Here is a 25,379-nt window from a genome sequence, read left to right as displayed (position 1 = left end):
TTTCCACTGCAGGAAAGACTGACTTCTTATTAGCACAGTGTACATTTTCCAGGTGTGTTCTGACTTGGGCTGGCAACGGGAAAAATCACCACTGTTGAATGTTTCATGCTTTTCAGTATTTCTTTTCCTGCACAATTCTGAATACTTCAAAAAGTAATCACATTCACTTGATGGGATAACATCTTCCTACAGTTTGACTGAAAGAAAAGGGATTTTAAGGGACTGAAGTCGTATCTTGAGTGACAACTGCACGGATCTACTTGCCTGATGTTGAGGCCGTCTCTGCGGTTGTTCTGCCGGCAGCAAGGTTCATATCGGTAAAAGATGCATTAGGCTTAAATCCTGCTACAGATGGAGGCGTTATTACCGAGGATTTAGATCTTTCTAATGAAGTTCCTGGAAGGTCAAACTGCAACAATTTCTGAGAACTTGGAGACAGGGGAGAAGTTGGAGTTTTCTGAGATCTTCCCTTGTCTGATGAGACACTAGAAGTTTTGTTTCATATAAAGACGTTAGAAAAAGGAAAACTACTTCAAGAGCCAGCTAAACAATTCATAATAACAGCATGTGTTACATTCTTTATTGACATTTAAAAGGCTGTGTGACTCAGGCATTTAATCATTCAAACGTAGTCGCCATGTTGAATGAATGACCGAGTACGGCTCTCATTGCTAGACTTAAAATGGTGAATTAGCTAGGCATAAACCCTGCCCAAAATAATAAAACAAAAAAGGAGCTGCAATTAAACTGGCACTTAACTCTTTCTTCTACAATGTACATATATAATGAATCACTTATTACAGTATGAGGCAAAACTTTTTAAAATACATAGACCTCGGGACGCCTGGGTGGCTCAGTGGGTTAAGCCGCTGCCTTCAGCTCAGGTTATGATCCCAGCATCCTGGGATCGAGTCCCACATCCGGCTCCTTGCTCAGCAAGGAGCCTGCTTCTCCCTCTGCCTCTGCCTGCCACTCTAGCTGCTTGTGCTCACTCTCGCTCTCTCTCTCTCTCTCTGACAAATAAATAAATAAAATCTTAAAAAAAAAATAAAATACATAGACCTCATACAGCAATAAAATTATAGCCATATATAAAAGGTAAGGTCAAGCCTATCATTTAAAAAATGCCTTAAAATCTATCTCTGAAAGAGAATAAAGTACCATTTTGTATTAAACATTAAGAAATGACAAAACCCACTATTTCGTTATTCCTCTTAACCCAAAAATTCACAGCAAAAAATTATTTTCCTACTAACCATCTCTAAGTACTTTATAGGTACTCGTTTGTTTTCACCTACTTTTAATGTTATAGTTCTTTCCTGAACTTTCTAAAAAGAAGTAATGTCTCATAAGCAGTCTGGAATAACTCTTAATGTATTTATTTCAATACAAGGCACATGTCTAGCTCCTCTCTGCGAAATTAGACTCCTTAAAGTTACTGATTCTCATAACAAAAAGATGCAGCCATGCACTAAACATTAATTTATTGAATAAATTACTTGAAGATACTTCATAAAACATGTTAGCACAGTTAACGCATTTCTAACATAATAAAACAAGTTTACTTTTAGCTTTAATAAAACCAGGAGATAGTTTTCAAAGACAGACATTTCTCTTAAACCCAGCATATAAATATTTGAATAAAAGTAGTCTTGAGAGGCACTCACTTGTTTACAGTGACCTTTAATTTACTATTGATGGTTTAGAGAACTACTATTTCCAATAGTCTGACAACCTCATTTATGGAATAGAAAACGAATTTATTACTTCTTTTACTAGATTTCCAAGAAAGAATTCCAACACAATACCAAAATCAAGTATGCCTGAATCTCACTTTTGGTTTTACAAGCTGAATTTGTATTTGCTCTGCAGAGAAGATTCACCTAGACTAGCATTTCCAAAACTATGCTTCCAATGATGTTAATAAATTTTCCAAAAAATAAAAAGGACAGAAAAGTAAAGAGCTTGGGGACAGAGAATGGCTATAGCCAAATAAGTAAAGAAAAAAATAAGTTAAATATTGTTTTAAAAATCTGAGCACTTCTTCATCAAAGCCTCATATCATAGGTGAGGAAGGTGGCAGGGGAAGTCTATTCTATAATACGGGACATTTATCAAACTTATTTGGCTGTGAATTCTTTTTTAGAAATGTTTAACTTTGTTGATTTTGCCAAATAAATCATCAGAATATCTCTAAAGAAAGGTAAAGTTTTCCGACAAAAAAAATTAAAATTAAAATTAAAATTTTAAATATAGTAATAATGGTATTAACAATATAAGATTTACAACATGAACGCATTAAAATTAATTATCTGTATGTGACACCATATTAGAAAGAGCAAACAGTTAGTTTTAAAGAAAAAAAGAATGTCTTCTCGGAGCTTAAACTTCCAGAAGGACAAAATTAGTGCAACACATAAAAAGCCATGCAGACAAAAGAATAGAAACTGCACATGAAGCAATCACAAAAGATCATATATAAGCAACAGGCTCAGTGTATAATACTGTATGATATTAAAAAGAAGGGGGAAAGATAGTATGCAAGCTCTCTGTAAACAATATGAGAGTGAGATTTCAAAATCTGCTTGAGTCATCAAATAAGTTGAGAGAAAAGTTCACAGGAAGAAAGGTAATGAGACAAAAGGATGCTATATAGGTGTGTTGAAAGGGTGGATGAACAAAGATGAGGAGAAATGTATAGAGAAAAGAAATGAAGCAGTCTGTGGTAGCCTAGTGAAACACTTCAAATAAAGTTAAGTTCTTGGGAATTCATCTACAGAGAAGCTGTGAGCTCCCAGGGTAGCCTAAGGAGAGCAGTTGGTTGGTCAGAGGATTGATTCAAGACAACAATGGTAATGGCAGTTAAAATAGAAAGGGGGATTATGCTAGAGGCAAAGCATTCCCGAGAGAGGCTGTAATAGTTTAGGTGAGAGATGACCATATTCTAAAATATAAAGACCCCAACTATGAACAAAACCCCAAAGTCTCTTCAGAAAATACAGCAATTTATTGAATGGATTCTCTGAACATCAATGATGCTATAACTTTAATTAAGTATCAATTACAGGTATAAAATATACATTACCTTACAGAATGCCCAGAAAGATCTTCCAAAATGCTATCAGTGTCAAGAGTCTGTTCATAATCTTTAACAGAAAGTTTGCTACTGGTCCCAGATTTCTTTCCCTGATGAGAGTCACGTTCCGAGCCAGAGTGTACTTTCTCCTCATCAATGAGTGAGTTCTGAACATTTCCAGTGATTGAATCCAGCCCTATAAAGCAAATTTCTTATAAAACTGATTCCCAATGTCAGAAGCTACCAAGAAATAATTGATACCTGTATTTCAAGAAAGTAATACAATGTACATATCAGACTTCTTTTAACGTTATTTTTCATATATAAAATAAAGTAGTTCATCCTTCTGTTTCCATTTAAGAAGAATAAAGTTTCTTCCATTAACATCCCCCCACTTGCTGCTAAAAAATAAACTGCTAAATCGAATGGTAAAAAAGACAAGCATATTAAGTAAGAATGAAGTACTATTCTGTCCCTATGAAAAGACTTTTAAAGATAAAACCCAGAGCTGGGAGAAAAATAGTATCGAAGGCCAACTGAAGTACACAATCATTCAGAAAAACTTTTTGACAAGAACTACGTAGCCAGATTCATAAAACTTCTCATATTCTCTCAGAATAATCTTACTTCTAGGAATATCTTAAGGAGATTATTGAAATAAATAAAAATTATGTATAATATTGAAGGTATAACTTTAAAAATTTTGACCTGAATCTCCAACAATTGAAGAGTTGTCTAAATTACATAGAAAACAGTAACTTGATCATTAATTAACTAGCACTTTGTAATTTAAAATGCACTCATTTTAACTGTACAGTTGGTTAAGCAACTGCCTTCAGCTCAGGTCATGATCCTGGAATCTGGGGATGGAGTCCCACATCGGGCCCTCTGCTTCTCCATATGACCTTTCCCCCTCTCATGCTCTCTCTCTCACTGTCTCTCTCTCAAATAAATGAATAAAATCTTTAAAAAAAAAAAAAGGGGCCTCATGACTCTTAGTCATGACTAAGACTCTAGTGCAGCCTGATTTTATGTTTCAACAGCAACATGAGAAAACACTTGTTACATTTAAAAAAACAGAAAAAAGAAGAGCATATACACTTTAATGATAGCAAAAATTTTCTAATATAGATAGATGGTTAAAGATCCAAAGAAAATGAAAAAGGAAACAATTACGCTGCACACCCATGTTCACAGCAGCATTATTCACAGTAGCCAAAAGATGGAAGCAGCCCAAGTGTCCTTCAACAATGAATGAATAAACAAAATGTGGTATTTACATACAATGGTATGTTATTCTGTCTTGAAGGACATACTTTTTATTTTTTTTTTTTTTGAGAGAGCACACATGCATGTGTGCGCAAGAGAGGTGAGGGAGGCAGAGGCAGAAGAGAGAGAATCCCAAGCCAAGGTGCTGAGCATGGAGCCCAAAGCTGAGCTTGATCTCAAAACCCTGAGATCACAACCAGAGCTGAAATCCAGAGTCCAATGCTTAACTGACTGAGCCACTCAGGTGCCCTAAAAGGAAGGACATTCTGACACACACTACAACACAGATGAATCTTTGAGCACATTATGCTAAAATAAGCCAATCACAAAAGGACTAAATTGTATGATCATACACTTATATGAAGTACCTAGTGTAGGAAAATTCATAAAGACACAAAGTAGACATTTGTTACCAGAGGCAAGGGGGGGCGGAAAATGAGAGTTATTACCTAGAGGAATAGAGTTTCAGCTGGGGATAATGAGAAAGTTTTGGGGATAGACAACAGTGACAGCTGCACAACATGAATGTACTTCATAACACCGAACTATACACTTAGCAACCGTTAAATTGCCTCGTCAAATTCAAAGACAAAAAAGTAGAGTGGTGGCTGCCAGGAGTCCAGTGAGGAGGGAGGCAACACGAGGAATGGGAAGGCACTGTTTACTTAATGGGCCCAGAGTTTTACTATGGGAAAATAGAAAAAGTTCCAGAGATGGATATGATAATGGTTGCAAACAGTGAAAAACAAATCAAAACAAAACAAAAAAACCCAACCCCTCAATGCCACTGAACTGTACAGTTAAAATGGTTAAAATAAGGGGTAGAAGGTATTTGCAAAGGATATATTCAATAAGGAGTTAATATCCAAAATAGATAAGAGAACTGACACAACTCACCACCAAAAACCTCCAAATAATCTTAGTTAAAAATTTATTTAAATAATCTTACTTAAAAATTTAAATCTTATTTAAAAATAATCTTATTTTTAAAACGCCTATTTAAAAATCTTATTTAAAGGGGCGCGTGGGTGGCTCAGTGGGTTAAAGCCTCTGCCTTCAGCTCAGGTCATGGTCTCAAGGTCCTGGGATCGGGCCCCATATCGGGCTCTCCGCTCAGCAGGAAGCCTGCTTCCCCTTCTCTCTCTGCCTGCCTCTCTGCCTACTTGTGATCTCTCTCTGTCAAAATAAATAAATTAAAAAAAATTTTTAAATCTTATTTAAAGAACCTGAATAGACATTTTTCCAAAGAAGGCATACACATGGCCAACAGACATGTGAAAAGATGCTCAATATCAGTAATCAGCAGGGCAATGGAAATCAAAACCGCAATAAGGTATCACCTCACACCAGTCAGAATGGCTAGCATCAAAAAGATAAGAAATAACAAATGTTGGTCAGAACATGGAGAAAAGGAAATCCTTCTGCACTGGTGAAGGAAATTTAAATTGTAACAGCCATTGTGGAAAACAGTACAGAGGTTCCAAAAAAACAAAAACGGAGATACCATTCGTACAATCTAGTAATTCCACTACTGGGTAATTATTTAATACTAATTTGAAACACTAATTTGAAAAGATATATGCACCCCGATGTTTACTGCAGCATTATTTAAAATAGCCAAAATATGGAAGCAACTTAAGTGTCCATCAGTAGATGAATGGCTAAAGAAGATGCATTGTACATACATGCACACACACAAAAACACACACACGGAATATTATTCAGCCATAAAAAAGGTGAGCTCTTGCCATTTGTGACAACATGGATTGATGTAGAAGGTATTACACTAAGTGAAGTAAGTCAGAGAAAGACAAATACCTTTTTATTTCATATGTGGGAATTTAAGAAACAAAACAAATGAAGAAACAATAAAATAAAGCAGAAACAGATCCACAGATACAGAGAACAATCTGGTGGCTGTCTAAGGGGAAGCGGGGTAGGTGGACGGGCAAAATGGGTGAAGGGGAGTGGAAGGTACAGGCTTCCAGTTATGGACTAAGTCACAGATATGAAAGGTACAGCACAGGAAAAATAGTCAACAGTATTGTAATAGCACTGCATGGTGACAGATGGTAGCTACGCTTGCAGTAAGCATAGTATAATTATAGTTGTCAAATCACGATGTTCTACATTTGTGACTGTGTGTCACCTATACTTCAATTAAAAAAAAAGTGTTTGGGGGCACCTGGGTGGCTCAGTGGGTTAAAGCCTCTGCCTTCGGCTCAGGTCATGATCCCAGGGTCCCGGGATCGAGCCCCATATCAGGCTCTCTGCTCAGCGGGGAGCCTGCTTCTCCCTCTCTCTCTGCCTGCCTCTCTGCCTACTCGTGATCTCTGTCTGTCAAATAAATAAATAAAATCTTAAAAAAAAAAAAAGTGTTTGGGTGGCTCAGTCAGTTAAGCATCCAACTCTTGATTTCAGCTCAGGTTTTGATCTCAGGGTTATGAGTTCAAGCCCTGCATGCTGGATGTGGAACCTACTTTAAAAAAAAAAAAAGTGTGGTGATGACCTCCCCATGAGAATATGCTCCTCACAAAGGACCTCCTCCACCTTTCCAGAAGAGGAGAAGAGGAAGCATAAGAGGAAGCACCTAGTGCAGAGCCCCAACTCCTACTTCACGGAGGTGAAGTGCCCAGGGTGCTAAAAAATCACCACTGTCTTTAGCCACGCACAAACGGTAGTTTTGTGTGTTGGATGCTCCACTGTCCTCTGCCAGCCTCCAGGAGGAAAAGCCAAGGATTACAGGAAGCTCCTTCAGACAGGGGCAGCAATAAAAGCACCCTGAAACAAGATGAATGGGAAACTATCCCAATAAACAGATTTTGGATTAAAAAAATAGAGAAAACAAAATCAAAGAAAGAAAATAATATTTAAAATGGCAATTTTTATATTGGGTGTATTTTACCACATAAAAAATAAACAAATAAATATACTCTGCTATAGTGACAGTAATTGGATAACAACTTTTCATTAAAATTTAGTTTAGGGGCGCCTGGGTGGCTCAGTGAGTTAAAGCCTCTGCCTTCGGCTCAGGTCATGGTCTCAGGGTCCTGGGATCGAGCCCCACGTCGGGTTCTCTGCTCAGCATGGAGCCTGCTTCCTCCTCTCTCTCTCTCTGCCTGCCTCTCGGACTATTTGTAATCTCTATCAAGTAAGTAAAATCTTAAAAAAAAATTTTAGTTTAAAAAAGGAAAAATGAAAACAGTCATAGCATATGAAAAAATAAACAAAGAAATGAAAACCACCTCAAATAAGATACCATTTTTCATTATCAGATTAGCAAGTATTTTTAAAATAATAGTCTTGAGTGTTATTCAGCACACAGAGAAAAGGATACTTATACACAGTTTCCAAGGGAGTGCAAACTGGTATTTTCTTAAAATATACAACTTAAAATATACATAAAATAATTTTTGATCCCCCTTGACCCAGAAATTTCATCTCATTCATAGTAATTCATCCTAGTAACCTACGTAAAGATGTGTACCATGAATTAGATATGCTGAACGCATTACCACAAAAAGGTGGGGAGGGGGAGACACATACAAATAATCTAAATGATTATCCATCAGTTTGAATGGACTCTCTAATCTAAAACCTATTTATAATCCCTAGACTAAAAGCAAGTTATCAATACTGGGTATCTCTAATTTTTTCATAATAAAAATGCATTTCTTTACTCATTTAATATTAGCCTTTTTTAAAAGATTTTATTTATTTATTTGATAGAGAGAGAGATCACAAGTAGGCAGAACAGCAGGCAGAGATGAGGGGAAGCAGGCTCCCCGCTGAGCAGAGAGCCCGATGCAGGGCTCGATCCCAGGACCCTGAGACCATGACCTCAGTCAAAGGCAGAGGCTTAACCCACTGAGCCACAAAGGTGCCCCCATTATTAGCCTTTGAAAAGAAATACACAATTTAAAAATTGTTCTTCATTTCAAACAACCAAAAATTGTAGACAATACAAAGGACTATGCAAAAAGAACTAAACTCCAACCAAGGGACCTATACACAAAGGAAATATGTGCCACCACTTTAAAAGATTGCCAAATGAGGGGCGCCTGGGTGGCTCAGTCTGTTAAGCATCTGCCTTTAGCTCAGGTCATGATCCCAGGGTCCTGGGATTGAGCCCTGCACTGGTCTCCCTGCTCCAATAGAGTCTGCTTCTCTCTTTCTCTCTTCCTCTGCCTCTGTGCATGCTCACGCTCTCCCTCCCTCTCAAATAAATAAAATCTTTAAAAATAAATAAATAAAAGATTGCCAAATGAAAGTATATTTATAGGTTCCAAATTAAATTAAGATAAAAAGTTTTTTTCTTATGATCACCACTTTAATCTACCAACTACTTGCAGCCACGTTGGGAAGTTTTTATACAGAGCAAGCAGATGCTACTTCTCACCACCAGATGGAGTATATACAACAAAAATTACATTAATTTTAGAATTAGGGATAAAGGAGAAACTAAGTTTTAGATAATGCTGTATAAAGTACAATACATAGAAATTTTTTAAGGCATTATGAGAGGGGATTAGGGAAATGGAAAGCCATAAAACACTACCTACACTTCATCTAATTATGTTTTAGATAACAATTTTTAAAAACCTATATTGAATCATATTGCTTATAGATATATATTCAACATATCATGATATTTTAAGTTGTACAGTATATTATAGTAGAAGATAAACTAGGTTTAAGAATCAGAAGTCATAATCCAGGGTGTGCCAGTAACTAGTTGGTAACCTTAGGTTTGACACTAAAAAAACAAAGCAAAACAATTGCAAAGTAAAAGAACTGAGTTAAGTTCAGCATTTCCCAAAATACGTTCAGCTGAATTCGAATGCATTAACATGCTGATGGAAGAAATGACTCTGTGGTCAAATAAATTTGGAAAATACTTCATACCGCAGCCTCATCCTCACCCTAAAATAAACAATGCATGTTAGCATATTAGGAGTATTGATAAATCCTGCAGAAAACAAGCTGGTCTCACTCTAAAAGCATTTCCCAAATTTATGGAACCATGGAGCTCTTCTCTACTCAGAACACTTAGGAAAGTGCTTATTCAAATGAAACAGTATTTCACAAGAAAAGACAGACATTGGGAAGTGCTATCAGAATGATGTCTAATTGCCACCAAAACTTTCAGAACAATCTGCAAGAGAGTTAATGATTAAGTAATAATTTCTCCTAGCACTCTCATAATGGGAGCACAAAGTGGCATTAGCTTTCTGAGGGGTTATTTGGCAAGGTGTACCCAAATTCTGAACATGACATACTCTTTGCCCCATTACCTCATTCTAGAATTTCACCTTAAAGGAAAAAACCAGATTAATGCATAAAGATACATTTATAAGGATATTCAATGCAGCAGTGTTCATAATGGAAAAAAAGAAATACAATAGCCTAAAAGTCCAACAATTTGGTAAATAAATCATACCAAAATAATAAAACACTGGCTAGTCTTTACAAGGGTGAGTCATATTTACTGACAGAGAAAGAGATCTATAACCCACTGACAGAACAAAAGAGCATGTAAACAAATGTGGTCCCTCATGTAACATTTCCTTTTACATATGTCTACAAATTATATGGAAGGATTCTTACTAAAAATCTTAACATTTCACAGTCAACAGAATGTCTATTACTAAAAAAAAACCAACAACAACAAAAAAACATGGGAAAAGAAAACAAGTGTTGGTGTGAATGTGAAGAAGCTGGAGCCTGTGTGCATTACTGGTGGAAAAGTAAAATGCCAGAGCCACGATGGAAAACAGTACGACATTTTCTCAAACAGTTAAACACAGACCATTTGATCCAACAAATGCATATCTGGCTATATATATATACAAAAAACCTGAAAGCAGGGACTCACAACAGTTGTATGTATACCAATGCTTATGTCAACATTATTCACAATAGCCAAAAGGTGTAAACCAGAATGTCCATCAAATGATAAATGGATAAACAAAATGTGATGTATTCACACGACAGAATATTATTCGGCCTCAAAAAGGAAAGACATTCTCATGTAAGTCAACACACAGATGAAACTTGAAAACATTATGCTTCTGAGCCGAACTAAAGGACAAATTTTGTATGATGCCATTATGTAGCATCTAGAAGTATCTAGACTAGTCAAATGCATAGAAGGTAGAACAGTGGTTTGCAGGGGCTGGGGAATGGGAGGAAGGAAGAGTTAGTGGATACGGAGTTTCAGTATGGGATGATGAAAATGTTCTGGAGATGGATGGTAGTGATGGTTGCACAGCAGTTGAATGTTTTTTAATGACAATGAACTGTACAATTGAAAATGGTTACGATGATGGGGCACCTGGCCTCTGGCTCAGGTCATGATCCTGGAGTTTCCCGGGATAGGGTCTCACATCAGGCTCCCTGCTCATCTGGAAATCTGCTTCTCCCTCTGACCCTCCCCTCTCTTGTGCTTTTTTTTTTTTTTTTTTTAAAGATTTATTTATTCATTTATTTGACAGAGAGAGAGAGAGCATTAGCAGGGGGAGCAGCAGGTAGAGGGAGAGGGAGAAATGGACTGTCCACTAAGCAAGGAGCCTGACATGGGGCTCGATCCCAGGACCCTGGGATCATGACCCGAGCTGAAGGCAGACGCTTAACCGACTGAGCCACTCAGGTGCCCTGTGCTCTTTCTCTCTCTCAAATAAATAAATAAAATCTTTAAAAACTAAAATGGTTAAGATGATAAAGTTTATGTTATGTAAATTTTACCACAATTGTTAAAATAAAACAAAGTTCAAAAAACATTAGCATTCGTTATTTTCAAGTAGAGGGATTATAGGTGATTTTAATTTTTAAATAGTTTTTTTTTTTTTTTTTTTTTACTGATTTCTACTCCCCTTGTGGTTTGTTTTGTTAAGTCAATGAACAATTTTTACAATTAGAAAAAACAATTTGGGGAGCAAAATTATTCCCTAGGGATCATCCTTTGAGTGTAAGAGGCTTTTCCTAATTACTGTATCTTCTTATGTCTAGGCTTACAGAGCAAATTATAGCCAAGAGTAGAACTGAAGGGACTGATAGATGTTCTCGTCAATCATTCAAAAATACTTAAGAGTGCCAAAGGGCAGCTACAGTGGCCAAATACTGGCATGTATACATTCTACCTATTAATTTCACATATACTTCCCAAAATTACCACACAAAGCACCTACTGATACCATTTACTGATATCATCTTTATTTTAGAGATAAGAAAATTTGAGTACTTTTAATTATGCTTGAAATGTACAGGATATACTCTAAAGTTTTTTTAAAAGCAGTTGCAAAACTAAATGATTTCATTTGTTTTTGAAATAAAGGGGTGTGTGTGTGTGTGTGTGTGTGTGAACATGGTTTTATGTATACATTGGGAAAACAGGCACAAAAATGTTAATAGTAGTTATCTCTCAGCAGGGGGATCAGTGGGGACTTAAACTTCTTTTACAACTGTTTATCCATAATCCTTAATTTTTTATCATTGCAAATGTATTCCTTTTGTATTAAGCAAAGGATTTATACTGTTATATATCAGGAAGGTACTGTTATAGTGATAAATATGAAAACTATCACATTTTATCATAAAGAAATTCATCTAACTTCTTATGGAATCAAATTATAACTTTAGATCACTACCACAAAATGATTGGTAAAAGAAAAAAAATCACCATGTAGAATTCCTCTTACATTCTATCTTTTCTTTTTTTCCTTTCTTCCCTTTAGAAGAAGTAGATGAACGAGACGACGCAGCGGACTGGGCCCCTGACGAGTGCTGGGAGGTAACATCCACAGAGGACAGATCGTAGGCAGACTTTCTGCTAGAATGGTCCTCCTGAATGCCCAAATTGCTACCACCGATACTGTCAAAGAACAAGCAATAGTGGTTAAAGAACAAAATAAAAGTCTTAAAACACAGGTAGAACTATGGATATTTTAAAATCTATTTAATCACAAAGAGGATATAACTATAATTGAAGATGCCTTCCACTTTTCTTTTTTGTTTTCTTACAATCATAAGCTTGGATTGTTCCCTATGGCTCAATTTATTATTGAGAAAAATCTAAAGGGAGTTGTCTACTGAAGTAAAAACCAATAAAAAAATGGATAATTCAGACACATAGAAGAAAAAATATAATGCTGGAAACTAGAAAATAAGGCCTCAACTTCCATTCAAATTAATTGTTTAATGTTATAATTATTTTCCACCCAATAATATGTTCTTCAATCTAGACATAAAATACAATAAATCATCTTGATTGGATATTAAATCTTTAGAAATTTTGATTAAAAAATTTAATCTTTTCTTTAGAGTTCGAAAGTTAAAACTATACTTTTCCCACTTTATCTTGAGTAACATTTATTTTCATAAGTTTAACCAGACAGAACTAATTTTCAAAAGATCACCCAATAATTTTATATAGATTATAATTTGTAATTTGTGAAGAAAATTACATTGAATGTGAGTAATGACAGATTACTTCATATGGTAACAAAATTTAGGGAGGAAATTCTCTCTAGCGAAGTCCGATTCACTTACTGTATGACTCTGTACAAGTAACATAACCTGGATGCTTCAGTTTCCTCTCTGAGGTAACAAAAATACTTAAAAAAATACTTAAAAAAATACTTAAAAAAAAACGGTAACAAAAATACTTAATGCGTCAGGCTATTATAAGAATGAGTAAATACAAGCAAAGTCCCCCTCAGTCCTCTCAGTGCCTTGTACATTTTGTCCAACAAATATTAATACTGTAATACTGTTATTTTTCAAAGACTTGAAAAAGTTTAGATGTTCTCCCGATTAGGAAAAAAAATGTACTGATTTACTTGGGAGCACGGAGTCAAGGATCTACCGATGTCATCCTCAATTCTATCACAGAAAACCATTACTTAATCTTATATTAGCATACCATGGGAGTTTCCCAATACCATCCTCTACCAGGGATTCACAGATTGACTTAAGAGTGTATAATCTGCTTATTGTGTGCCAGTCCGTGTTCTAAGTGCTTTGTATTTCACTGAATATTCATAACACTCTATGACGCAGGTATGATTATTTTCCCCATTTACAGAGAAGGAAACTGAAGCACAGGGGGTTAAGTAATATGCCCAAAGACAAACAACTACTATCAGAAGAGCCAGGATTTAAAGCCAGACAGTCTGGATCCAGAGCCCATGTTTTTAATAAGCTCTATGCTATGCAGCCTCTACATGTATCCTTAAACAAACAAAACTGACTCATAGTCACACCACAGTTCTCATTTGTAAATTTTCCTCACTCCTTGGATTTTATCCCATGTCAACATATCCTTACTTAGGTTCGAGAGCTGATTTTCTTTCTGTCAAAGTCCCACTCCCTGGAGAGGAGACAAAATCATCTTCATACGAAACACTGCTTACAGGGGTTGTGATGGTATTTAAAGGCCGTGATGCTGAGGTTCCTCTTTCCAACCTATCTTCAAACCCTGTCAAAAGTAGTTGTTGAAACGTCCTTAAAACAAAAATAAAAAGACTACAAGCAAAGCATTCCACAATATGCAGATTAACATGGATTTAGGAACATTTTAGTTGGCGTTTTTAATGCTTCTATTCAATCTATCTTTATATCTAACATTTTTAACTTTTTAGTAGGGAAATTTTCAAACATACAAGAAAGAAAAAATAGCATGATGAAACCAAGGTATACACCACCTGGCTTTAACAATTATAAATACATGACCAATCTAGTTTCAACTAAATTTCCTATTCTCCACACTTCTCACTCCCCTCCCAGACTACTTTGAAGCAAATCCAAATAACATATCATTTCAACTCAAAATATTTCAGTATAATTATAAAATCTTCATGAAAATCCAGTAAGATTTAAGAAAAAAAATACAATTCTTAAAAAAAAAAAAAATGAGGATGTTGATTTAACAGCACTTTGCTTTCAACTTCTGCTTTTCAGTTTTTTTAAAACTTTAAAATTACCACCTATAGGAATAAGTGTAACAGGAGATTGATGGCATGGTTAGGTCTGCACAAGATCAGAACAAAGTAGCTAAATACAAATCCTAGGAAAATGCACCGCCCAGTTAAGCATAAAATGAAAAGATGAAATCAATTCATTTATCAAGTAAGTTGTTCACTGTGCAGAATGAAAATAAAAAACCACAGAGTATTAATAGCTGACTTAAGGCTCAGCCTCATTCTCCAACCTGGAAATTCTAAAGTTATGTTAGCATAAAATGGGTAGAACCCACCTAGAGTACGAAGAAGAGAGAAAGTGACTTGAAGGAATTACCATAGAAAAGGAAACCTGTATTGCAGGATTTCAGAGATAAGAAAGAAACTTTAGAAGTCAGTTGTTTCATGATCCAAATACACGTAGCTACATTTCTGTTCAAAGTCTAATTTTTTTCAGATTTTTTTATTTAGGTAATCTCTAAACCTAATGTGGGGTTCAAACTCACAACCCCAAGATCAAGAGCAAAGTCTGACTATTTTTAAAATTAGTTTTGACAAGTAGTAATAGTTTCCATATTAGGATGTTACTACAGTTGCCCCCTCTCAATTCTTGACCATTATATTCCCAATTACTCACAATCGCTGTATTAATATACTTATTTTCTATCTAAACACATAACGATGGTCACAGAAAATCTAGCACACACTTGGCACAGACCAATCCTGAACACCACAAATGAATTTCTCTAAAATTAGAACAAAATTTCTACAACTATCAATTATTGGTTCATGACAATAACAACCAAAAAGAAATGTTAATGATGAAATTACAGTACTTTAGTTAAAGCTTACAGATAATTTAGATTGATAAATCTCTTATCCTCATAAATGAACAAATCAAAATTTGTACTTAAGTATTACCCTGTACAGAATTATTAAATGATTTATCTTAAGATAACATACAAATAAGCACAAGGCTTACTTCTTTTTCTCACCTTTTCCATACAACTGATACGACTTTGTAAAAATATTAATGACACTATGTGGACTTCCTTTTGCCAATTCTTCCCACGGTCCTTTGCTTTGTGTACCACCTATGTGCCCAAAAAGCGGCAAGAATTTTTCAGCTTCCTTCTGAAATTCTTTGATGGGTTCATAACCATTTCTTTCTCCAGCACAAAATTCCTTTTCCTTTAAGATTTCTGCTACCTTCAATGGGGGCTGTCCATTTTGGCCTCCCTCTTCTTCAGAGAGACTCCCCTCACTAAGAAGAGGCCCTTCACTGACTGAATCTGTGCTAGAACCAAGAGACAATTTGGCTTTGTCTTGAGAAGCTTGCATATCAGAACTAGAAGAGTCAGTCTGCCTTTTACACAACTGTGCCAGGAGCCCTTCTGGCTTGGGACCAGGGGATCTCATTCTGAATCTTGATATGGCACTATGAGGTCTTATCATTTCAGGAAGCTTTTTAAATTCACTCAGGTTGCCTACACCAGGAAGATCATCATCAAAAGTTGCATGAGATACACAGGTTCCTATCATCTTTTGAATTCGGGCAGAGAAAACATCTTCAGGATCCTCTTTCACAGGTGGACTTACAGCCTTGGTCCACAGTCCCTCTTCTTGGGGTGTTTGCTGTACATCATACTCAGCGTTCCATACTGACCCATAGTTTATGTGAGCCCCAGCTAATTTCTTGGCTTCACTTTCAATCCTGCTGGACAGAGAAGCAGCTGTTGCTTTCAAGGCTTCAATACGATCCAGTTTACTCTTATACTGGCTGGCACTAGGTTTTAACAAGGCATCTGGATGAGCAGCTGGTGAGGTCAGATATGGTTGAGGTGTAAAAGTTAATGGCCCTGAGGCCATAGTATGATTCTTTCTGGTTGGTAAAATAGATTCAAAATCCTTATGCAAAATTCCTACATGCTCTAGACTCAAGAGATGGGACAGTAAATTTCCGGCTGTTCCAACAAGAGGCTGTGGTTGAGGATTCTGGACTCGTGGGCTTAGTCTGTCAGGCTGTACCCATGTAGGTTCCATCAAGTCCCTTCTGGAAATGAAACTCATAGTACGTTAGTTAACACAGTAACTCATCATTAAGCCACCAGCTTTTTTTTAACCTTTTTTTTTATAAGAGTAATACACATTCACCACCGGAATCAAAAAGGACAGGTAAAGAGGATAAAAAAGATAGAGATCACTCATAGTTGAACAATGAGAAAGCGGCACTACTAGTATTTCATTTAGAATTATAACTTTCCAAAGTATTTCTATGTGTGTGATGTGTTTTGGCATTGTTATTTTCATAAAAATGGAATGCTATCATGTAAACTGCTTTCTTCAACTAACACATATTTTTAAACTATTAATTAAAGAGAAGTCTGTATAACCTTTAAAACTCTGTGAACAAAATTCTTTACAACATTGGCTTTACCCGTTTCTTTTAAAAGTAAGGTTATACAAGGGTGCCTGGTGGCTCAGTCAGTTAACCGTCTGCCTTTGGCTCAGGTCATGATCCCAGGGTCCTGGGTTCAAGACTGACATCCAGCTTCCTACTCAGCAGTGAATCTGCTTCTCCCTTTCTCTGTGCCCCTCTGCCCCTACTTGTGCTCTCTTGCTTGTGCTCACTTCCTCTCAGAAATCTTTTTAAAAAATTAAAATTAAAAAAAAATTAAAATAATGCTCTATAAAAGAGAAATGCTTGAGACTGCTAAATACTAACATAGGCATCATATTCATTATTCCAATCAACAAATATTTAGTGAATATTTATGTTTAATATTGTACATACTGAAGAAATAAGGAGATTATTACAATCTCAATTTAAAAAAATTAACAGGAGCGCCTGGGTTGCTCAGTGGGTTAAGCCTCTGCCTTCAGCTCAGGTCATGGTCTCAGGGTCCTGGGATCAAGCCCCGCATCGAGCTCTCTGCTCAGCAGGGAGCCTGTTTCTCCCTCTCTCTCTGCCTGCCTCTGCCTACTTGTGATCTCTGTCAAATAAATAAATAAATAAATCTTTAAAAAAATTAACAAATATCAACGAGTATCAATGCACAATTATGAATACCAATTTTATATATACAATACAGAGTAGGGTGTTCATTAAGTTTAAAAACAGAATAAAGACGTCCCAGATGGCATTATATAAATAACATATGTTTCTAGACCATGGACACCCCGTATATTAAGGGATATTATAAAAACATGAAAGGTCAATATTAACTATTAAGTAGATGCTTATTAAAAAACAACATGAGAGGCGCCTGGATGGCTCAGTGGGTTAAAGCCTCTACCTTCGGCTCAGGTTATGATCTCGTGGACCTGGGATCGAGCTCCACATCGGGCTCTCTGCTCAGGAGGGAGCCTGCTTTCCCCCCACTCTCTCTCTGCCAGTCTCTCTATTTGTGATCTCTGTCTGTCAAAAAAATAAATAAATCTTTAATGAAAAAAACAAAAAACATGAGATTCTGTCCTTGGTCTTGTCCATTATTTTTGGATGATGACAAAGATATGCTTATCAAATTTGCAGATGACATAAAGCTAGGAGGCATGGCTAACCTAAAAAATTATCAAATTATGATTCAAAGTGACTTGGACAGGCAGCAACCTTGACCAAACTAGTATGGATAAATGTGAAGTCTTACCAACTAAATTCAGAAGAATCACCTAGAGGAGGGTAACCAGAGTGGTAAGAGAATTGGAAAGCACATCACGCAAGGTTTGGTTGGAAGTTATGCTGTACTGTCTTTTGTTTTGAAGTGTTGCTAAGAAAATAGAATGAACGAAGACTAGAACATAGACTCTATGCCACAAAATATAAAGTGTGAGGTTATTAGGGCTCAAAACTAAGCTGCAGTAATGGGAATATAAAGGAAGTTGTAAATATAAATGATATTGTTGAATAAAAATTCAAGACCTTTAAATTCAAGTATTTAGAATGCCAATTATGTGCCAGGCACTATGTTGATACTAGAGGAACAGGGGAGACAAAAATCCAGTTAATCCAGTTAAGACTTAATCCTTAATCTTTTGTTTCTCAAGATCTAGCGGGGATAAGAGACTAATAGTTAAAATACAATGCCTTGGGGCGCCTGGGTGGCTCAGTGGGTTAAGCAGCTGCCTTCGGCTCAGGTCATGATCTCACGGTCCTGGGATCGAGTCCCGCATCAGACTCTCTGCTCAGCAGGGAGCCTGCTTCCCTCTCTCTCTGCCTGCTTCTCTGTCTACTTGTGATCTCTGTCAAATAAATAAAATCTTTAAAAAAAATAAAATAAAATAAAATACAATGCCTTAAGTACTATATAAAGATATATAAAATTCAATAGAGTGTGTATAGAAAATAATAAACTCTGCTAGCCAAGGAAAGTGGTTTTTGAGCTAGATCTTCAGGTTCTTCAAGGTCAGATACATTGTAATTTAGAGTTTCTCAGGTAGCTAATGAAGAACATGGGATATGAAGGGCAAGGAAAAGAAAATGATGCTTCCAAGCATAAAGTAACTGAGATATGTTGAAACTACTAACAGAAATGGGGAACCTAAGAAATGGGTGGAGGGGAAAGTGGAGGCAATAGATTATATCTCATAAGTTAAAGAAATATGATATTAAAAAGAAAAGGAAAGGAACATGTGCAAGTTAATAAAATATTATAGATCTGTTTTACATTTGGTTTGTTTTTAAGACTGGATAACTTATTTAGAATTAGAAGAAAATTCAGGGAAGGGTAAAATAGAAGACAGGAAGCCAGCAAAGTATGTCTGACAATAATAACGGGACTGAAATGAACTGGAAAGTACACCTACCTAAAGGTATTCAAATGAAAAGAAAAAAAATTTTTTTTAAGATTTTTTACTTATTTATTTGACAGAGAGAGAGACACAGCAAGAGAGGGAACACAAGCAGGGGGAGTGGAGGAGAGAGAAGCAGGTGCCCCGCTGAGCAGAGAGCCCGATGCAGGGCTCAAACCCAGGACCCTGGGATCATGACCTGAGCAGAAGGCAGACGCCTAATGACTGAGCCACCCAGGTGCCCCTCGAAAAAGTTTTTAAAGTTTAGTTATGCTTGAAATTTGAAAGATATTTACAACCTTAAATAAATCATATGAAACTTAGTAGGAGGCAGTGTGTAGACTGGTTAAAAGTACAGATTTCTGGAATTAGACTGCTTAAGTTCAAATCCCTCTCCACCAGTAATGTTTTGACCTTTGAGAAAGTTAAACTCAAGACCTCAATTGACTCTTCTATAAAATGGGAATAACAAGAGTACCTAGCTCAAGGAATTACCAAAATTAAGTAAGAGAACATACACAAAGTACTTAGATAAGTGCCTGGAAACTAACAAGTACTCAATAAATGTTGGCTATTTTTATCAGTATTCTTATTCTTTGCGGGGGGAGGGGGGGGTGCCATGTGTATTAACCCCTAATTAGAAAGTGATTTGATTTTTATTTGTGTGTTCTCAAAGAAGAGTTTTAAAAGCTTTCTCTTCCCAAAATAGTTAAAGTATTTAAAACCGTATCATCTCATAATCACCTCAAATTCCACACCGTTTACTTTTACTTCATTGCAAACAATATATTACAGCAAGAAAAATTTTTTCTTAAGAAAAGTTAAGGTAATATAGTCCTTGATCAGCAATCTAGCCCTTGTTCCTAGCCTCTGTTCATATGTTCACACCCATATCCAAATACAGCTTTCGAAAGGTACCATGATAATCTGGGAAGAGTCACATGAAGAAATTTTGATTAGTAATAGCTACAAACATGCCTTTTGAAAATTATTCACCACAAATACTTGAAAATATTAATTTCACTGTGATTCATTCATCTAACACAGTGTGTGTTTAGTCCAGAGAAAGCAGGAGTGCTTCCAACTCCCCTGAGAGGGCTGACGTTGACATTGGATAGAAAAGGACAGGTAAAAGTGGAACAGCAGAACAGGGTATGCATACGTATAGTTGTACACCATGCTTAAGTACCATCAGAAGATACTAACCGATTTCTAAATAAACTTCTTGCTCACGTAAAAGGCCAGTCAACAAAATTCACTACACATCAACCACTATACTAAATTTCATGGAAAAAAAAAAGAACCTTAATCATCTTTCATTCTCTCCTTTTTACCTTGCAAGAGGTTGTGGAGGTTCTGACAGAGACATGTCACTACTGGAAGATGCACTTAGGGGACGTTCCTGTACTTTGTTTTCTTTGTCTGATTCTCCAGAAGGCTGATACCCTGGTCTGGTCTAGGAGAAAAGGACATCAAATTTACGTGACTCCTATCACAAAGACATACTAAGGGATTACATAACACAAACACTAAGTCACTTCAGCTTTACAAAGATCATGAAATGTGGGGGCTTTTTCTCTTAAAATTGGTTCAAATTTAGTCTGTTTTAAGCAGCTATTACAATTAATAGCAAAATTACGCCTGAAATCCAAGAAAGGCACCTAATACCACATAATTTCAAGTTTATAAACTCTTTTTAAACCTCAGTGTTTTCACCTAGAAATACTAGTAGCATTTACCTTCTCAGGGTTATGAGGATTTACTGAACCTTTAGCCTATAATGCCTTTAAAACAGTCTGTGGTACACAGTACATATTCAACATTATTCTTAAAAACAACAGCAATCCTCATAAAATTATCACATACAGTAGGATATTCTCTAATTTCAGCACAGATCACAAAAATAGGCTTTTATTAAGATAATCTAACCTTCTGCTCAGTAATACAATGAAAACTAGGCAAGGACTTAACAGTAGTGATGAGAGGAACAGAGATCGGCAACAGTCACTCTAGGAAGTGCTAACTGAGCACTTGTTTTCAATCGTGTTTATCCAATTACTCTCCAGATACAATAAATTTCACGAAAAGGTCAACATTATTACAAAGTTTGAGCATATGCCTGAATATTACGAATGACAAAAACAAAATGACAAATAAGTTTTCCCTCATCATGAATGAGTTCCTTTCGCATTCCTGACACAACTATTACCTGTGTTTCCTGCGTAACATGTGGATGAGGCGGCTCTTCGAGCAAGGTCTTTTCTAGTAGCAGTTTGGAGTAAGTATCCTGCAGTCGCCTAGTTACTGATGGCTCGGAAGGAGGCACGTTTTTTACTTTAGTAAAGGCTTCTTTCTGTTTCCGATAGAGCTCCTGTAATCGTTTGTTCTTCTGCTCGGTGGCCTCCTTTTGAGCCTTCTTCTCTTCATTTTGCTTCCTTTTCCTTTCCTCCTGCTGTCTAACAATGTACTGTCGTACTTCATCTGTGTCATAGTGGCGCTTTTTGGAAATAACAGGGGGATCTTCATTAGCTGTTATTTTGTCAGGTTTTCTTTTTATGGGGCTGTGACTTCTAGGAGCTTGTACTGGGGCTGATGACTTCTGATTCTGTAACTCTCCTGTCTCTTGTCTTGCAGCCTGAACTGTAGAATCCAGCTGTAGGTCATCAAGAATTCCACGAATTTCAAGAGGTAAAAAATCCTTATTTAAGGCAGTATTTTCCTCCTGTTTATTATCTGGAAGAGATGGAGCTAATTTCTTTGTATTATTTTCAGACCGAGCTCTACTTCTCGAACGTTCTGAGTTTCGTGGAAGATGTCTATGTGAAACATCCAATCTGGGATCAGATTCTGCTCTTCCAATATGGCCCCCTGCAAAGTATGAACTGTTAGCGATGTATTAAAATCCTATATTCACTCCTAAGATTTATCGTAGTGAGAGAAAAAAATTAGAGAATTTCACTTTATCTTAAACTCAAATTTAAATATCCTATGAAATTGTTTAAAGAATATTATAGAAGGAAAGAAAACTGTTTTTTAGAAGAGAATAATTTCACCCTTTAAAAAGGACTATACATACTTGGCATTTAAAAAAGGGATTTTAACTATTTCTGAAATAAAGATAGCCCTTATTGTTGCCGTGAATATTTAACTATTAATAGAGAGTTACTATTTCTCTCCCATGCAAATATTTAATGTCACTATCTCTCTCCATCCCTAAACCCCTAAAACAGGTGTTTAAAAACCAACAATGTTATGCTGCCACAACTCTCCAATAAATAACAGAAAAGAAATTAAATATATAGAAAAGCAATCATTTTATAATCTAAATGTCTGCTGATGTGACTTAATTTTAAACAGAGAACGGGTGTGAGTTTATTTACAAGCTAGAGGAGAGTGAAGAAGAATAAATGCAAAGTATATATTGACTTCTATATATACCTAAATATAGTTGTAATTGCATTTCTTACTGAACCCATTCTTAGAAGCTCAAATTAATTGAAGCAAATTTTATTACTGGCAAGGAAAGCTGGCCTGTAGGTATTTGTATTTCATTTCCCAAAATTAGTGTTCGTGAAAAAAGTAACTAGTTATTTCAAAGAACATTTAAGATACTTCAAAAAGAGAAAAGCAATGCACTTGAGGGTCAAACCAAAGAGTTGTAGACCCTAGATCAAATTTTGCCACCCACTTAATGTATATACTCTTGAGAAAAATCACTTCTCTCTTGGGGCCTATTTCCTAATCTGTCAAACAGAAAAACCCAATATTGTGAATGTGTGCCTATGTTGGTGTATACAGGGATAAGACAGATGGGACTTAATTCCCTTAAGCTCTCTAAAAGTCTAAGAAAATCTAATTAAATGATGCTTTTCTATTCCCATGGCAGCTAAATGTAGTTAATATAACAAACAGAACTCTTAATAAAAGTCGCCATAACATCTATATATGGAAATTATCGATAGACAAGCCCAACAGAACATTTCTTCTTTTGTAAGCTACATCCACAATTATAAACCAAATTCTTTTTTTTAATAAACCAAATTCTTAAAGCATTCTCAAAAGAGTACTTTCACCTTCTCTAAGAATTTACACAAGCAATTTTTAATTGCTCTTCTCAACAATTTTAATTATTGAAACGATTTAATAATTTAATTACTCACCCGATTTAGCACTTCTTTCTCTTCCGCTTCTGTCACTTGATGCTGTTCTTCGCTCTTTTTGCTCCACTCTGGGTGCAGGCCCCAGGATCTTCTTTACTAGTTTTTGTCCATCTCGCCAAGAGGATGTACTTATCAGACGACTGCTACCTAAAAAATTATATATACATAGTGGGTTGAATTTAAAACTTCAAAATTATCTCTAACAAATTTATCTCTAACAAATTTATCTAGTCAACCATACAGGTTTTGTAATTCATTTTATGCTTATCTTATGCCAAAGTCAAATGGTTTACAATCTAATTTTTAACACAATGTCCTGAAAATCAAGTATCAGTTTGTTTAAATCTTGATTTATCCACACATCTCAAATAAGTGTAAAATGCTTTGAAAGTTAAATACCAAATATTAACAACTCCCAAAACCTCAAGTAGAGCACTGAATCCAACAGTTTGGGCACAGAACCAAAGTATGTCTTAATTGTAGTAAGGGTTTGGTTTACCAATTGTACCATTTTACATAGTAAAATGCATGTTTGCTTAATGAACAAATGACTTAATCTAAGCATAGGAAAAAAATCCAAAGAAACGTGTAACAGTTAACAGTGATAACCTTTGAAGAGGATAGTATTATAGGGAATTTCACATTATATTTTATAGATACATACCAGAACTACATATTACCTTTTTATACATAAAACAATGATACTCAAAAAGCAAGTATCATCATTTTAAATTGCCCTCTTTATAAAAGTTCATAAAAATAAAAGTATGGTCCAATAAATATAGCTGTTGACTAAGAGAGAAACTTTTCACTTATTACTTTCAAATTGTAAAAAAATTAAAATTAGACCATATACTCCAACATAAGTGGAGTACTGTGTGGCTACTTTAAATTAAAATTTCCATAAGAAATTAGAAAAATGTTCTTGTGGTAAGACGCTAAGAGAAAAAGATAAAATGTTATGACTATAACGATTACGATCACCTATTATGATTTTAAAACTACTATAAGGAAATAACAAAATACTAGTACTTTAAGTGAGGATAGTGGTTTTCTCTGTTTTCTTCTATTTTTCAAGCTTTCTATGATGCTGTTTTATTGTATTTATAACAAAAGACATCCTATTTAGAGTTATTTTAAAAAGGCTTTCAATTTGCGCACCTGGGTGGCTCAGTCTGTTAAGCATCTGCCTTCGGCTCAGGTCATGATCCCAGGGTCTTGAGTCCCACATCAGGCTCCCTACTCAGCAGGGAGTCTTCTTCTCCTTCTCCCTCTCCCCACCACCCACTCCCTGCTTGTGTGCTCTCTCTCTCACCCTCTCAAATAAATAAAATCTTTTCAAAAAAAAATAAAAAGGCTTCAATTTAAAAGTTTAAGTTGAAAGTACAGTTTTAATGAAAATATCCCATATAAAGAAACATGAATCACAAATGTGTGTGTGCTACTTACTTTGTTTTTGCACCTTGTTATTAACCTTAAATGATCTATTTAAAATATTTAAACGGCTTTAAGTCTATTGCTGAATCTATTTACAAGAAACTTTATGTTCTTAAGCAAAATGAGAGAACAGGCTTCTCTTCAATTTCAGCTTAATTTTCCGAATCAAAAGCAAGCAACCACAAATATACTGGGTAGTTATTTATAAATGCTGGCTTCTGTATATCCTGTGTGATTATTTCTAAATCCTGGCTTTCTGGAATAGTCTCATGCAGTCACTGGTAGAAAAAGAGGACTTTCAGTATAGATAAGCTATTATTATAATTTTAGCACACTTAATGACTCTCTCTTAGTTACTGCACAGTGCATACATGGGAATTAGCCTACCACAAAACTGGATAAATACAATACAAGATCACTATTTATAAGTTACAGCGGTCTCAATACTTCATTTCAAACTATGCCCCTGGCAAGAATATCAAATAATACATGAAAAATATCACTTTTTTTCATGTAAAAACTAGTTTATATTCCAATAATTCATGTTCTTATAAAATTTTATTTTTGGGGGTGCCTGAGTGGCTCAGTCACTTAAGCATCTGCCTTTGGTTCAGGTCATATTCTCAGGGTCCTGGGATCAAGTCCCATGTTGGGCTCCCTGCTCAGCAAGGAGTCTGCTTTTCTCTCTCCCTG

The 25,379-nt window shown here is 35.8% G+C and overlaps 1 protein-coding gene and 1 pseudogene across 4 annotated transcripts in view; one reads left to right on the top strand and one right to left on the bottom strand.

Moving 5' to 3' along the window:
* LOC111150650 (centrosomal protein 350) overlaps window positions 1-25,379 on the bottom strand; it is a 156,158-nt gene that overhangs the window by 86,037 nt on the left and 44,742 nt on the right. For 3 of the 4 annotated variants that reach the window (XM_022508137.1, XM_022508139.1, XM_022508138.1), the window contains exons 9-16: window positions 23,250-23,396; window positions 21,299-21,957; window positions 20,424-20,545; window positions 15,297-16,354; window positions 13,670-13,820; window positions 12,043-12,215; window positions 3,086-3,272; window positions 265-485 (exon numbers count right to left, since the gene is read on the bottom strand). In XM_022508137.1, coding sequence (XP_022363845.1) covers window positions 265-485; window positions 3,086-3,272; window positions 12,043-12,215; window positions 13,670-13,820; window positions 15,297-16,354; window positions 20,424-20,545; window positions 21,299-21,957; window positions 23,250-23,396 — 2,718 coding nt within the window. Of the gene's footprint in view, window positions 1-260; window positions 486-3,085; window positions 3,273-12,042; window positions 12,216-13,669; window positions 13,821-15,296; window positions 16,355-20,423; window positions 20,546-21,298; window positions 21,958-23,249; window positions 23,397-25,379 lie in introns of all 4 variants that reach the window. The other variant, XM_022508136.1, reaches the window with a different exon arrangement.
* Window positions 6,869-7,119, top strand: LOC111150618 (annotated as a pseudogene).

This window comes from Enhydra lutris, unplaced genomic scaffold, assembly GCF_002288905.1.
Source record: "Enhydra lutris kenyoni isolate GAN:26980312 unplaced genomic scaffold, ASM228890v2 scaffoldscaffold24, whole genome shotgun sequence".
Taxonomy (NCBI): domain Eukaryota; kingdom Metazoa; phylum Chordata; class Mammalia; order Carnivora; family Mustelidae; genus Enhydra; species Enhydra lutris.
The sequence above is the reverse complement of the archived record's forward strand: the minus strand, read 5'-3'. Positions and strand labels throughout refer to the sequence as shown.